Source organism: Rhinolophus sinicus, chromosome 3 (assembly GCF_057876585.1).
Source record: "Rhinolophus sinicus isolate RSI-liver-muscle chromosome 3, RSI-T2T, whole genome shotgun sequence".
In the NCBI taxonomy this organism is placed as follows: domain Eukaryota; kingdom Metazoa; phylum Chordata; class Mammalia; order Chiroptera; family Rhinolophidae; genus Rhinolophus; species Rhinolophus sinicus.
The window spans coordinates 192,618,905-192,632,739 of record NC_142503.1 but is presented as its reverse complement, the minus strand read 5'-3'; the positions used below and the strand labels follow the sequence as shown (position 1 = coordinate 192,632,739).

The following is a 13,835-nucleotide window of genomic DNA, read 5'->3' as shown; positions in this document are numbered from 1 at the left end:
ACAGAATGGGGAAAAAATTATTTGCAAACCGTAGATCTGAAAGGGGTGAACATCCAAAATACACAAAGAACTCATACAAACAACCCAATTAAAAAATGGGCAAAGGACCTAAACAGACATTTTTCCAAAGAAGATAAACAAAAGGCCAACAGATACATGCAAAGTTGCTCAACATCACTGGTCATCAGGGAAATGCAAATTAAAACCACAATGAGATATCACCTCATGTCTGTTAGAATGGCTAGCATCAAAAAGACAAGAGATAACAAATGCCGACATAAATGTGGAGAAAAGCAAACGTTTGTGCACTGTTGGTGGGAATGTGAATTGATACAGGCACTGTAGAAAACAGTATGGAGGATTCTCAAAATATAAAAAATAGACCTGCCATATGATCCAGCAATTCCTTTTCTGGGAATATAGCCAAAGGAAATGAAAACACTAACTCAAATAGATATCTGTACCTCCATATTCATAGCAACATTATTTACAATAGCCAAGAATGGAAACAACCTAAGTGTCCACCAGTGCATAAATGGATAAAGAAGTTGTGATATATACACACATACAATGGAATATTATTCAGCCATAAAAAATTAGGAAATCCTACCATTTGCAACAACATGGATGGACCTTAAAGGCATTATGCTAAGTGAAATAATTCAGACAGAGAAAAACAAATACTGTATGATCTCTACACTTATATGTGTAATCGGGGGAAAAAAAAAAAAAACTCATAGAGAAAGATGATCAGACATGTGATTACCAGAGATGGAGGGTGGGGAGTACAAATTTCCAGTTATAAGATCTTTAGAGGTATAAGGATATAATGTACAACATGATGACTGTAGCTAACACTGCCCAGTATGATATATGGGAAAGTTGTTAAGAGAGTAAATCCTAAGAGTTCTCATCACAAGAAGAAAAGCATTTTTTTCCCTTTCTTCCTTCATTCCTTTATATTGTAAATATATGAGATAATGGTGCTGAACCTATTGCAATAATCATTTCACAACATATGTAAATCAAACCACCATGCTATATGCCTTAAACTTATACAGTGATGTTGTCAATTATTTCTTAATAAAACTGGAAAAAATATATTTAAAAAAGAAAATTTCAATTGAATAAAAAAAGAAAAATTTTCAAAAGAAAAAAAGGTAGTTTACTTTCAAAAGAGCAACAATAACTGACAGATAGCTTCTCAATAGAAACAATAAAAATGAAAATATCATGAAATACCTTCAAAGCATGGAAAGAAAATGACTGCCAATCTAGAAATGGATACACTGAGAAAATGTCTTTTAAAAATAAAAACAGACATTTTCAAACAAACACTAACAGAAAATTTATCCCCAGTAGAAAGGCACTAAAGGAAATACTAAAAGATATTATTATGGAAAAAAAATTTAATCCCAGATGGAGCTTAGAGATATAAAAAGGTTAAAAGAACAAGATAAAAGAAACTCTAACAAATATTGACTGCAAAGAATAATAATTATGTTTTGTGGAATTATGAAAAACAAAGAGTATAAAAGCATAGAATGGAAATCAAGAGGGGGTAAAATAAGTTTAAATCATCTGTCATTTTACAGGAAAAGGTAAAAGTGGTATTTTATACTAGATACTCATGAGTCAAGAATGTACGGTACAATCCCTAAGCTAATGATTAAAAGAATACAGAAGACTGAATAACTCACTAACATGGAATATTTAAATATACTTAATCACTGCAAAAGAGGGGAAAAAGGGCCCACAGAAAGGCAGGAGAAATAGAAAGCAAATAGAAAAATGGGCTCAAAGTCAAACATACCAATAATTACACTACATATATATGGACTAAGTGCTCCAATTAAAAGGCACATATACTGAAAACTAAGTTTCAAAAGGAGAATGATATACTGCTTACAAGACAAACATGAAATATAAGAATATAAAAATAAAAGGGTGGAAAAAGTTATGCTATGCACGCATGAAAACTGGTGTAGCTAGTATAAGACAAAGTAGATTTTAACACACACAAAAAAGCACTGCTAGAGAAAAAGATATGCATTTCATAATGGCAAAAATGTCAATTCACCAGAAAGATACTACATTCTAAATTTGTATGCATCTAATAAGGCAGCCTCCACATGTATACAGCAAATATTGCCAGAACTATAATGAGGAATACACAGATCCACAATCATGGTAGGAGATTTTAACATTCTACTCTTGGTAACTGATAAAAGAAATAGACAAAAATGCAATAAGGATATAAAAATGTTGAACCATACAATTAACAAATTTTATTTAACTGACATACATAGAACACAGAATCAACTGTGAAATACAAGTTCTTTTTAAGTACACAGGAACATTTACAAAAATGACCAGGTCTAAAGAAAGTGTAAAAAGTGTTAAACGAATTAAATAATATAAAGTATGTTGTCTGACCACAGAGGAATCAAGCTATAGGTCAATATAAAAACCTCAGTAGGAAAATCCCCACCTGTTTAGAAATTAATCATCACCCTTCTAAATGATCCATGGGTCAAAAACGAAACCATGAAGGAACTTAGAACTCCACATAGCACAGGAGGTTTTAGCCAGTTCAATAAGGCATAAGATGTAAAAGGCATAAGGACTGAAAAGGAGACATTAAACTGTTATTATTCAACATTAATATAATTGTGCACATAGAGAAAAAAATTTTAACAAAAGTACAAATAAATTATTAGAATTAAACAGTTATTTAGTAAGGTTACTAGATATAAGAGCAATATTCTAGAATTAAATGCATGTCTACATACTAGCAACAAGGAGTTAGAAAGTGTAATTTTGAAAAGATATACCATTGACAATAACATCAAAAAAATACCTAGGCACACACTACATGAGAAATAGGCAAGACATTTACACAGAAAACTATAAAACAGCACTAAGGGAAACAAAAGAAAGTCTAAATAAATGAAGAGATATACTATGTGCACGGATTGAAAGATTCAATATTGTAAAGATGTCAGTTCATCAAATTGATCTCTACATTCAAGGCAGTCTCAATTAAAATCCTAGTAGTAGGCATGTGTTTGTGTGTGTTTAACTTAGCAAATAGCTGACCATACGAATGACCATAAAGGAGGACGAAAAAAAGGAGAAGGAGAAAGAACAGGAAGAGGAGAAAGCAGGGAAGATGAGGAAGAGAGCAACGATTACAACAAGGTGGAGAGACTTGCACTGAAGGATATAAAATTTCATTATTAAGCTACATTATTTAAGACAGTGTGGTATTGGGAAAAGGAAAAATATACCAATTGAACTAAACAAAGAATCAGAGACAGAACCATCCTTAAATAGACACTTGATTCATCACCCCAAAAATGGTACTACAGAGCAGTACGGAATGGACAATGTTTTTAATAAATGATGCTGAGCCAGTTGGCTATCGATAAGAAAAAAAAAAAGATTGACCCTTACCTCACACCATACAGAAAAATTAATTCCAGATACAACTAAATGCAAAAAATAAAAACATTCTGGACGACAATAATTTTGAAGGAGTAGGGAAAGATTTTCTCAGCTAGGATATAAAGAGCACTTTATATAACGAAAAAATTAATGATTTGATTACATTAAAATCAAGAACTTCAGTTAATCAAAAGTCATCATTAAGAGAGTGAAAAAATAAAAGATATATTTATTACATATAACTGCATATATAACTGACAAAGATTATATGGATATCCAAATGGCCAATAAATATATTTTAAAAGTGTGCATTAGTAACCAGGGAAATACAAATTATTACCACAATAAGATACTTTACATACCCTCCAAAATGGCAAAAATTTTGAAAACAAATAAAGTATTGTCCAAAATGTGGAATATACACTTCTAATGGGAGTACAAATTAGTACAGCCCTTTTGGAAAACTGTTTGCCATTATCCATTAAAACTGTATACATGCAAACCCTCTAATCCAGCAATTCCATCCTAGGCATGTATCTTACAGAAATGTACACACGTATGTACTAAAAGATATACAGAAGGATGTTCATAGCATTATTTGTAGTCACCAAAAAGTGGGAACAACCCAAATGTCCATTAATAGTAAAAGGGATACATAAACTGTGGTACATTCATTTGGTAGAATATATATAGCAATGAAAATGAATGAACCACAGTTATGCTCAACCCAGGAAAAATTTACACACACACACACACACACACACACACACACACACACACACACACAAAGTATGATTCCATTTATGTAAAATTCAAAAATAGGCAAATTAATCTCTGATGTTGGAAGTCAGGTTAGCAATTACCTTTGGGATAACAGAAGGAGGTAATCATGGCAGTAAACATGGTGGGAGGTGTTCCACGTACACTTATAATTTGTGTTTTTCTACATGTGCATAACGCACCAGTTAAAAAATAATTAAAACTTTTTAATAATTTTGTGGCGATATAATAAAGATAATAAAAAGACAAATAACTCAATGCTGGGTAAGTTATTATATAAAAGAACCAGGAGAGCTCTTGTACTTAACTTGTATAAAATTCAAGAACCTAACTCTACTAATTTGGTAGCCTAAACCAAAGTTAGATAGTTAGTTATTCCCTATCTACGTTTGCAACAGTCTCTGCAGCGGAAATGTATATCCTTCCGCCATCTTTTGTCCCAGAGTTCAGATAGAATACAAAAACGAATGCCTGTAGACAGAGACATCTTGTTGAGGTAGGCCAAGAGAAGAAAGCCACTTTGGTCTTAATTGGCACAGGCTGAGCTGTTCCAGGGAGACAGATTTGACTGGCCCTTCTGAGAGCATATGGTCACACGGGGAAATGGAAGCGGCTCTCAGGTTTCCCAGGCAAATCACATTCTGGGGGTTCTCCACTTAAAACCTGTCCGTGGTTTCCCTTGACAATTAGGATGAAATCCAAATGACTTCACAGGCCTTGCCAGACTTTCTGCTTGCCCCTGCCTGCTCTCCTCCTGTCCCTCCACTGTCTGGCTGCATATGACTTCCTCCAGTTCCTAAATACAATCGTGCTCCCTTGGGTCTCCCAGTCTGCACCCTTGCCGTTCCTTCACCCTTGCTGTGAGTGCTTCAAACTCACATTTTATCCACTCATGAGTCACTCCCCTTGTTTAGTGTGTGCATCTCTTTCAGATGTCGGCTTACATGTCACTCACTGAAGAAGCTTCCGTGACAACTCCACTCTCTTCAAATTTGCGCACCATCAGGGTGAGGTCAGAGCCCCCTCCTGTGTGTTCCCACAGCTCTCTGTACAGTTGACCCTTGGACAACCCGGTTTAAACTGCCTGCGTCCACTATGAGATTTTTTTCACTAAAGCTGTAAATGTATCTTCTTTATGATTCTCTTAATATTTTGTCTAGTTTCCTTTATTATAAGAATACACTGTAGGGCCGGCCCAGTGGCTCAGGCAGTTGGAGCTCCGTGCTCCTAATTCCAGAGGCTGCCGGTTGGATTCCCACATGGGCCAGTGGGCTCTCAACCACAAAGTTTTCAGATCAACTCCTCGAGTCCCGCAAGGGATGGTGGGCTCCGCCCCCTGCAACTAAGACTGAACACGGCACCTTGAGCTGAACAGCCTCCGGGATGGCTCAGTTGGTTGGAGTGTGTCCTCTCAACCACAAGGTTGCCAGTTCAATTTCTCAACTCCCACAAGGGATGGTGGGCTCTGCCCCCTACAACTAACAAGGGCAACTGGACCTGGAGCTGAGCTGCGCCCTCCACAACTAAGAATGAAAGGACAACAACTTGAAGCTGAATGACACATTCCACAACTAAGATTGAAAGGACAACAACTTGACTTGGATGGAGTTGATGAGTCCTGGGAAAAACACACTACTGTTCCCCAATAAAAAAAAAAGTCCTGGAAATATACACTGTTCCCCAATAAAGTCTTGTTCCCCTTCCCCAATAAAATCTTTAAAAAAAAAAAAAGAATACAGTGTATAATAGATATAGCATACAAAATATGTTAATTGGCTACTTAATCTATAAGGCTCCGGTCAACAGTAGCCTATCAGTAGTTAAGTTTTGGGGGAGTCAAAAGTTGTACTAGAATTTATGACTGTGCAGGGAAGGGGGGTTAGCAACCCTAACCCCTGTGTTCTTCTAGGGTCAACTGCATTTGTTCTACCTGAGCACTTACTACACTGCAAGGTGGTTTCCTGGTCTTTCCCCCACAAGTGGAATGTACACACCAAAATATTAGTGATTTCAGTCTATTTTTTTCATTGCATTACCACCAGTGCCTAGAATAATGCCTAGCTACTAGTGATACACACCCCACAAATATTTGTTGAATAAATGAATAAATATTCATATCTAGATTGTATTAAGCTCCATGAAGTCTGGTTTTGTGTCAGTTCTTGTATCATCAACAAATGTACAGTGTGTGGCACATGAGTTACTCTTACAATATTTACCAAGTAGATTTCATTTAATACTGGTTACCCATTCATACGTCATATAAATGCTTATCTCAGGGATCTGCTGAGAAGGGGTTGGTGTCAAATATTTCAGTCATGTTATCTTTTATTGATACTTCCAACATTTTGCTTTAACATTCAAACTATCCACTTAGCAACACTTAAACACTGTCTACTATTGATGATATCAATTCCTAGTTTGTAAAACTTACTATCTATCTTCATTGTTTTAATTTGATATTATTGTTACCACTAAGGCCAAAATTGTTTGTTCTGAAGTTAGAATAAGCACACCCAGGACCAGGACCATCAAAGCCCAAAAAGCAGGTATTAGTAAGTGGCTTGGCTTTAAATCAGGAACATATATCATGCACCTGAAGTAAACCACCCCTTTAAACCATCTCACATCACCTTAGGAAAAACAAGTAATGCCAAGAAGGAAGTAGGTACTAGAATAGCAGTATAAAATCCCACAATAACTTGCATAAAAGCTAACTTTGCCAAAATATCCACCCCTTCCATTTTCAGAAAACTGTATACAAATAAGTGGGGGGAGAGGGTAGCCAGGGACATCAGAAACTCCATTAGCCAGAGGTTGCTTCTTAGATTTCATAACATTTAAACATAAACCACAGCATAGGGACCTGGGGTTGATTTCATTTTGGTAAATATATACTTTACATTTAAATCCAGTATTTACTTCTCAGTTAGTATTATACCAATACTCAGCAATTGTTGACTCTTCCTGTCCAACTAGGCTATCAGGGTCATTTAATTTTTATTTAACGTATAAACTGGTAATGTTGAACATGTTCCAAGTCTTCTTATCAGAACAGAATTAGCCACTTGGGGTCTTGCCACATGGTGAGCAAATCTGCAGCATTACTCACCGCTTACACCTTTGCAATGATCACTGTTTGCAGTAGTTAAGACCCCAGGCCAGGTGTGTAGCAAACGAGACTGAGACTTAGGCAATTTGCTATGGTGTCATAAATGTTTTTGAGATTAATTTTAATTGGTTTATTTTATACCACCTAGTTTCAGAAAGGACTTACGACAATGTCTAAAGGCACGTAAATGTAATCCGGCATGATAAAATAATGTATAAGTAGGTGAGCCAAATATGACCTGGGAGAAATAAAGATGGGGCATCACAGGTATTCTTTTCTTACCTGTGTACTGCAACCCCCTATATTCACTTATCGCCCCAGGAGGTTTCAAATTGGGCCAGTAATGGAATAGCATTTGCACAGCTGGAGGTTTCACTTGTGAAGGCCCATAGGCTATCACGTACAAAAGATCCTAAAGGAAACAGGAAGAATATTTTGACTTAGCATGATCAAATAAAAATAAAGGTAGCTCATTCAGTTTCAGTGGAAGGGTAGAGGTGGTTAATTCCCCTGGAATCTCATCATCCAGGTATGCATCTCAAATTAGATCATATTAAAATATTTTTTATTATTTACTTATTGGTCCTATAAATAAACCCCCACAAGGTAGAGTTCAAAAGGACAATATCTTTTAACAAATTCTTCTCTACTCAGAATAATGTTAAAGACAGATTTCAGAATGGCATGAGCCAGTTTGCCAAACACTGCTTTTCTAAAAATATTTTCCTAAAACACATTTCTTAACAAATCACATCTGTTTTGCTTGAGACAAATTCTCAAGCAACCTTTCAAATTAAATTGTCACATAATATATAGTATTTGCTAAATTCCAAGAATAAGAGATATCCAATTACTCTTTCTGTCAAGCCACTGTGTTCTTCAAAATCATTCTTGCTCTAAATGACAAATAAGTACCCAGTAAGGAAAGAATCGTAGGTTCTGCCACACCAAAATAATACATCATCCATAAATTTAACCTAAAAACACTTTTAACATGAAAACAATTTTTACTGTATGTATAAATTAAGTTTGTGGCTATGACTTAAATGTGGACCAAAACTTACTTTCCAGACTTCTTGTTTATATTTCATGAGGCATTCCAATAATTGACAATGATAAACTGTAAGGAAGAAAATGTAATTTGTACATGAAATGTAAATATATACTTTGAGATATAATAAACTACATTAGTATGATTTTCATTCTAATCGTTAAATTAAAAATTACTTCTTTCCAGATATTCATGCTTTTCAAAAATCATATAAATCCTTGACTTTATTAAGCTTTATTCCAAGATCCTTGAGGAGTGTATTTCATTCATCTTATCAACAAAGAAAACATTAAGGAAAATCCCTAGTAATCATACCTTTACAACATAAACTTATACCAATGTAGTCAAGAAATACATAGGAAAAATATAGCCTAATAGGATTATCATAAAAGCTCACATGTACTGAACTTTCATTATGGCAGGTATTGTATGTGCTAAGAGCTTTATATGTATTGTCTTATAACCACCATGTTGCAGTTAGAAAGCTGAGACTTAGTTTCCTATCTTGCCCAAGTTTGGACACATAGCAAGTGAAAGACTGATGGACTAGAATGGGAGTATTATCATGTGATTGTTAATTCCATCTGTTGAGGAATTCTTAAAAGCTATACAACAGAAATCTTCTTTGATTGCCTATGCTTACTTTCACTCTAGTTAGATAGTTGTTTTACATCTTCCCTCATCTATTTTCCAAACCTCTCATGGCACTGAAGCAGGTCTCAACTGAGTCACCAGTAACCTCCGTGTCATTCAACTCAATGGACAATTTTCAGTCTGCTTCTTACTAGACCTTCGGCAGCATTCAGTACCGCCGAGCACTGTTGCTCTTTAGAACCCTCTCTCCCCTTGACTTCACGACGGACCCTCTCCTAGTACCTGTGACAGACACTCTTGGTGCTACTCAACTGCTATCAACAACCCTTTCTACCTTGTCCATTTCCCAATACAGCCTGTGGCCTGTGACTCGGTTCTGGCCAGCAGGACCTAAGAGAGAATCTGCTTGGAGAGCTTGTGAGACATTGTTTTCCTTTTCTCTCTGATAAAAGCAAAGAGGCACACCAGGAGACCTTGCTGTCCTTACCCTGACTGGTCCTACTACCTGTTTGTGGATGTGGCTTTGGAAGAATATAATAACCTGCCCTGTGGCAGCCATCTTGCAAACATGAGGAGAAATTCAAGAGAAACACAGATGCCATCTCAGCCCCCTGACACTTGGAACTATCTCTAAGACTTCTTACCAAGTAAACAACAAACGTTCTTGCAGTTGAAAGCCTCTGTTAGTCAGCCAAGCACATCCTAACAGATACAATCTCTCCCTCTGCTTGGCAAGCTTATTCTTCCATGGTCCCACTCCCTGCCAGAGTTCCTGAAGGCCTGGTCACAAACCCACTCCACTTTTCATTCGATGCTCTCTTGTAAGCAACGTCACACTCATACAGAACCTCAGTTACCAGCTATACGCAACACGATGGATGTCGCTGCACACTTATATATAGACTTAAAGTTCATTACTTCGAACATGGATCTCTAGTCTGAGTTCCAGACTCACAATACAACTTCCTAATTATCATTACCTATTTCCTGAAGTAAGCTGATTTACTTGTATTTTCTGTTTTGGACTTACGGAAGTCTTACTAAGGTTATGTGTGGAGTTTTTCCCCCCCAGTTTTATTGAGATATAATTGCCATATAACAATATAGTAGGCCAAGGTGTACCATTCCTCTTAAATGTCTCAAAGACACCTTGAACACAACATGTCTAAAACAGATTTCATGAGCTTCCCTCAGAAGCCTGGTCTTCTTCTACCAGTGTCTCCTTTCTCAGTGAATAGAACCGCCGTGCATCTAGTTCTGAAACTAAAAACCCACCATATCCAATATGTCACGAAGTCCCGTCAATTTTTTCTTTTCTCAGTCTCAATTGCCTCTGCCTTTTACATGCCTAGACAAATGCAATGGCCTCCTCATAGGTCAATCTATCTTCACTCTGCCTCCTGCAACCAGGATGACACACACATAACCACTCAAAAATCCTTCAGTGTCTTCCCATTGGGATATCCCAGACTTGGAATAAACACAGGATGCCCAAGGAGAGCCCACAATATCGAGCAGGTTCTGGCTCCAAGAAGTCTACAGTTCCATCTCACAGGAAGCTACACTGATCTTTCAGTCCCACCTGCTTGCCACGCTCCCTCTGACACCTGAGATTCTTCTCCTGAATCCCCCACCTCTTGTAGGCCTTGTTAATGCTACTCATCTTTCAGTCCTCACACCAAAGATTATTCCCCCAGAGTAGCCCTCCCTGACCTCTTCAATAAAACAAAAATCTCCTTTTATAGGGCCTCGTAGCACTTGTCATCATTGAACTTTACATTTGCTTTTATAATGATTTGATTAATGTCTTCTCCCCCCACCCCCATAAGGACAGCCTCATGAGGTGAGGGCAGTGACCGTTTCTGTTTTGCTATCTATGGTGTCCCCAGTGCCTGGCACATAGTAGACATTCAGTGACTACTGAATGTATAAATGGCCTTCTAGAAATGGAATTTTGTTCTTAAGCCATCACTGAGTTCTCAAGTGCAGCTACTGCAGGCCACTTTCTCCTACACAGTATTCGTTATTCTCCATGTATCTGCTACATGAACCTGGTTCAGAGTAGTTCACTGACTGCCCTGTGAACAAACCTGGAGAGTCCCTTTGTTTAAACCAATTCCCCTCCCAGAAGGCCCCACTTATCCTATCAATTAAAACTTTACCCATATTTTAAAATCCACAGTTTGCTCAAGTGGCACGAAGCCTTTCCTGATCATTTCAATCCACAGAAACATCTCCTTCTGATGAATTAATTCTGTCTATAGCCTTTATTTTGTACTTTTCACACACTACTTTACATTGTACATTAGTGACTTATTGAATATGCTTAAGACTCCCAATTAGACGTAAGTTCCATAGCAAGCACCGTATCTTACATTTCTGATGGTTTTCCCAATGCCTAGCACAGAACCATGTGCATAGGAATTACTAGACAAATGCCTCCTAGTTGAACAAGGTCTGTACTCAATCCTTGACACATAAAGACTACAAGAACCAAGCTGCCTCTTGCTGTCTCCCTCAATAAAAATTCAAACAACAGAATGAAGCCCCACCCCTTGTTCCCAGAATGCTTCCCACTGGGTATCACCTCACTTCTTAACTCTTTTCCACATCACAAGATTAGTTTTGGATCCCAAATGAAATTCTTACTATACAATTTCTGGTTATGTACATTTCCCCATGAATAAATGAAGATACAGATTTAGAACTAACAGAAGTAATTGTATCTGATCACAGTGGTTTCCCTGTGAAATATTCAACTCCAAGAAGAAAATGGCAGATCGTGGTGATCCACGTTGCTATTTATTGAGCATTTTACAATGCGCCCTTCACTACGCTAGGTAAATACTTTACATGTTTAACCCATTAAATCCTCACAATATTTTAAGGCACTGCAGAGACAATTATTCCCATTGTACAGATGAAGAAACTTGGTCTTAGGGAGGCTAAAAATCTTACTCAAGATTACACTAACTGACAATTTGCAGGTGAACTCTGATGAAACCCGCATACATCTAACCTCAAATCACGTGATTTTATCCATATTTCTCTACTGCCTCCCAATATAGAAATTAGGACCAAAGCCTCATGATCAAACTTCAATTAATTAGATTCCAAATGAAGGATTTTTTTCCAGAACATAATGTATAATAAATATAAATGACATTTTGAGGGTACTTTAAGCCAGACAGAGTGAGATATGAGACAGAACTTCCAAAATATACACACTAATTAACCTTATATAATAATCATAAGGAATTTCATATTTAAAGGCTGATACTCCAAACTAAGAGGCATTAAGGTTTTAAAATGAAAATTTTTTTTATCCTTAGTCATTATTTATTATGTAATTAAATAGAAGGTTGAAAATAGTGCCACCAAATTTGTTCACTTGCCAAATAAACATTAAATAAAAATAAAAACTGAGTCATATCTTAGCATATGACAGTCAGCCAGCCCTTTTTCAGGTCAGTTTCCCAAAGTTCATCTGCAATTATACTGATGAATGGAAATCAGAATAAATCATATGAAACCTGTCCAATATCACTAGTAATTGAAGAAATATTACACAAATCAAAACAATGAGATATTATTTTTCATCTGTCCAACTCTATACACATTTTATGATAATACTCAGTGACAGGTTACGTGTACTTTCATATATAGTGAGACTATTGACATTTTTTTGTCCTTTGACCCATTAGTCCCTCTTTTATGAATTTATTCCAATCAAATAATCAGAAATGTAGAAAAGATTTGTGTTCAAGGATACTTCTGTGGCATTAGGGTAGTAAATTCACACAATATTAACAGTGGTTATCTTTAATTATTAGAATTGCAGGTGATTTTTATATTTCTAATTTAACTATTCCTATATACTTATATCAAACCAATTTCCAGTCAATGTTCTAAAACTGTGTCCTCAAACATTCTGAAAATATCACTAGCCTGCAAGTGATAATAGCAAAGGAAATTTATTTCAACTCGAAAGTCTGTTTTCTAATACATCTCCCAGAGAAGTTCTCACGTGAGAATTTCTAGGCTCCTTGTTGGATACCTTGTTTAATTTTTGGTTTTAGAATTAGTCAAGCCACCCAATGAAATTCTTACTATAGAATTTCTGGCTATGTACATTTCCCCATGAATAGATGAAGATACTTACCGGGGTTGGATGTGTACTGCATTGCAATCATTAGCATGGATGACGCAGAGAGATTAACATGGGCAGGAACGCCTTCTCTCCTGGAGGAACCCACTGAAACCAAAATATTTTTGATTAGACACAATGAATCTCTACATATATATTGGCTACTTTGCATAGAGTATCAGAGCTGACAAGAAACTTTATTTTGAAAGTCCCAACAAAATTAATGGACATTTTGTAAAAATAAAACCACAAAGTTTGTTTTCACCTACAAATGCTACAGTTATTATCAGTAGCCAGCGTTGAGTGAGAAGCTACAAGGAGCAGGAACAGTGCCAGAATGTGATGCAATGGCTTTAGCAGAGCTGTGGTTAGATGTGACCTCTGCTCCCAAGATTATTATATCCAGGTGGAAAAGAAATAAATAAAAGAATGCTCTCTGCACCCAAATATAAAGGCATGTTGAAGGTTATCCCAATAAGAAAGTAATAATAAAAGGTTTTGTAACTCAACTTGAATGTATTAACTTTTAGAGATGCCGATGAAATAGTCTACTTAAAATGGGTACCTTATTTAGTTAAACATACAGATTATAAATCACATATAATTAAAAAATAGTATATAAATTAAAAAATCATTTCCAACTCTCACATATCATTAAATAATTTTCTTTAAATTTTCATCTGTAAGTTCATCATCAATATCTT

The 13,835-nt window shown here is 36.2% G+C and overlaps 1 protein-coding gene across 17 annotated transcripts in view; it reads right to left on the bottom strand.

Annotated features, from left to right (window-relative positions):
- The window catches only part of UNC79 (unc-79 subunit of NALCN channel complex), a 233,386-nt gene that overhangs the window by 166,848 nt on the left and 52,703 nt on the right, over positions 1-13,835 (bottom strand). For 16 of the 17 annotated variants that reach the window (XM_019745590.3, XM_019745539.3, XM_074327014.2 and 13 more), the window contains 3 exons: positions 13,147-13,239; positions 8,404-8,459; positions 7,622-7,751 (listed from right to left, as the gene is read on the bottom strand). The exons of the other annotated variant lie outside the window; for it this stretch is intronic. In XM_019745590.3, the coding sequence (XP_019601149.3) occupies positions 7,622-7,751; positions 8,404-8,459; positions 13,147-13,239 (279 nt within the window). The remainder of the gene's footprint in view (positions 1-7,621; positions 7,752-8,403; positions 8,460-13,146; positions 13,240-13,835) is intronic. 17 annotated transcript variants of the gene reach the window in all.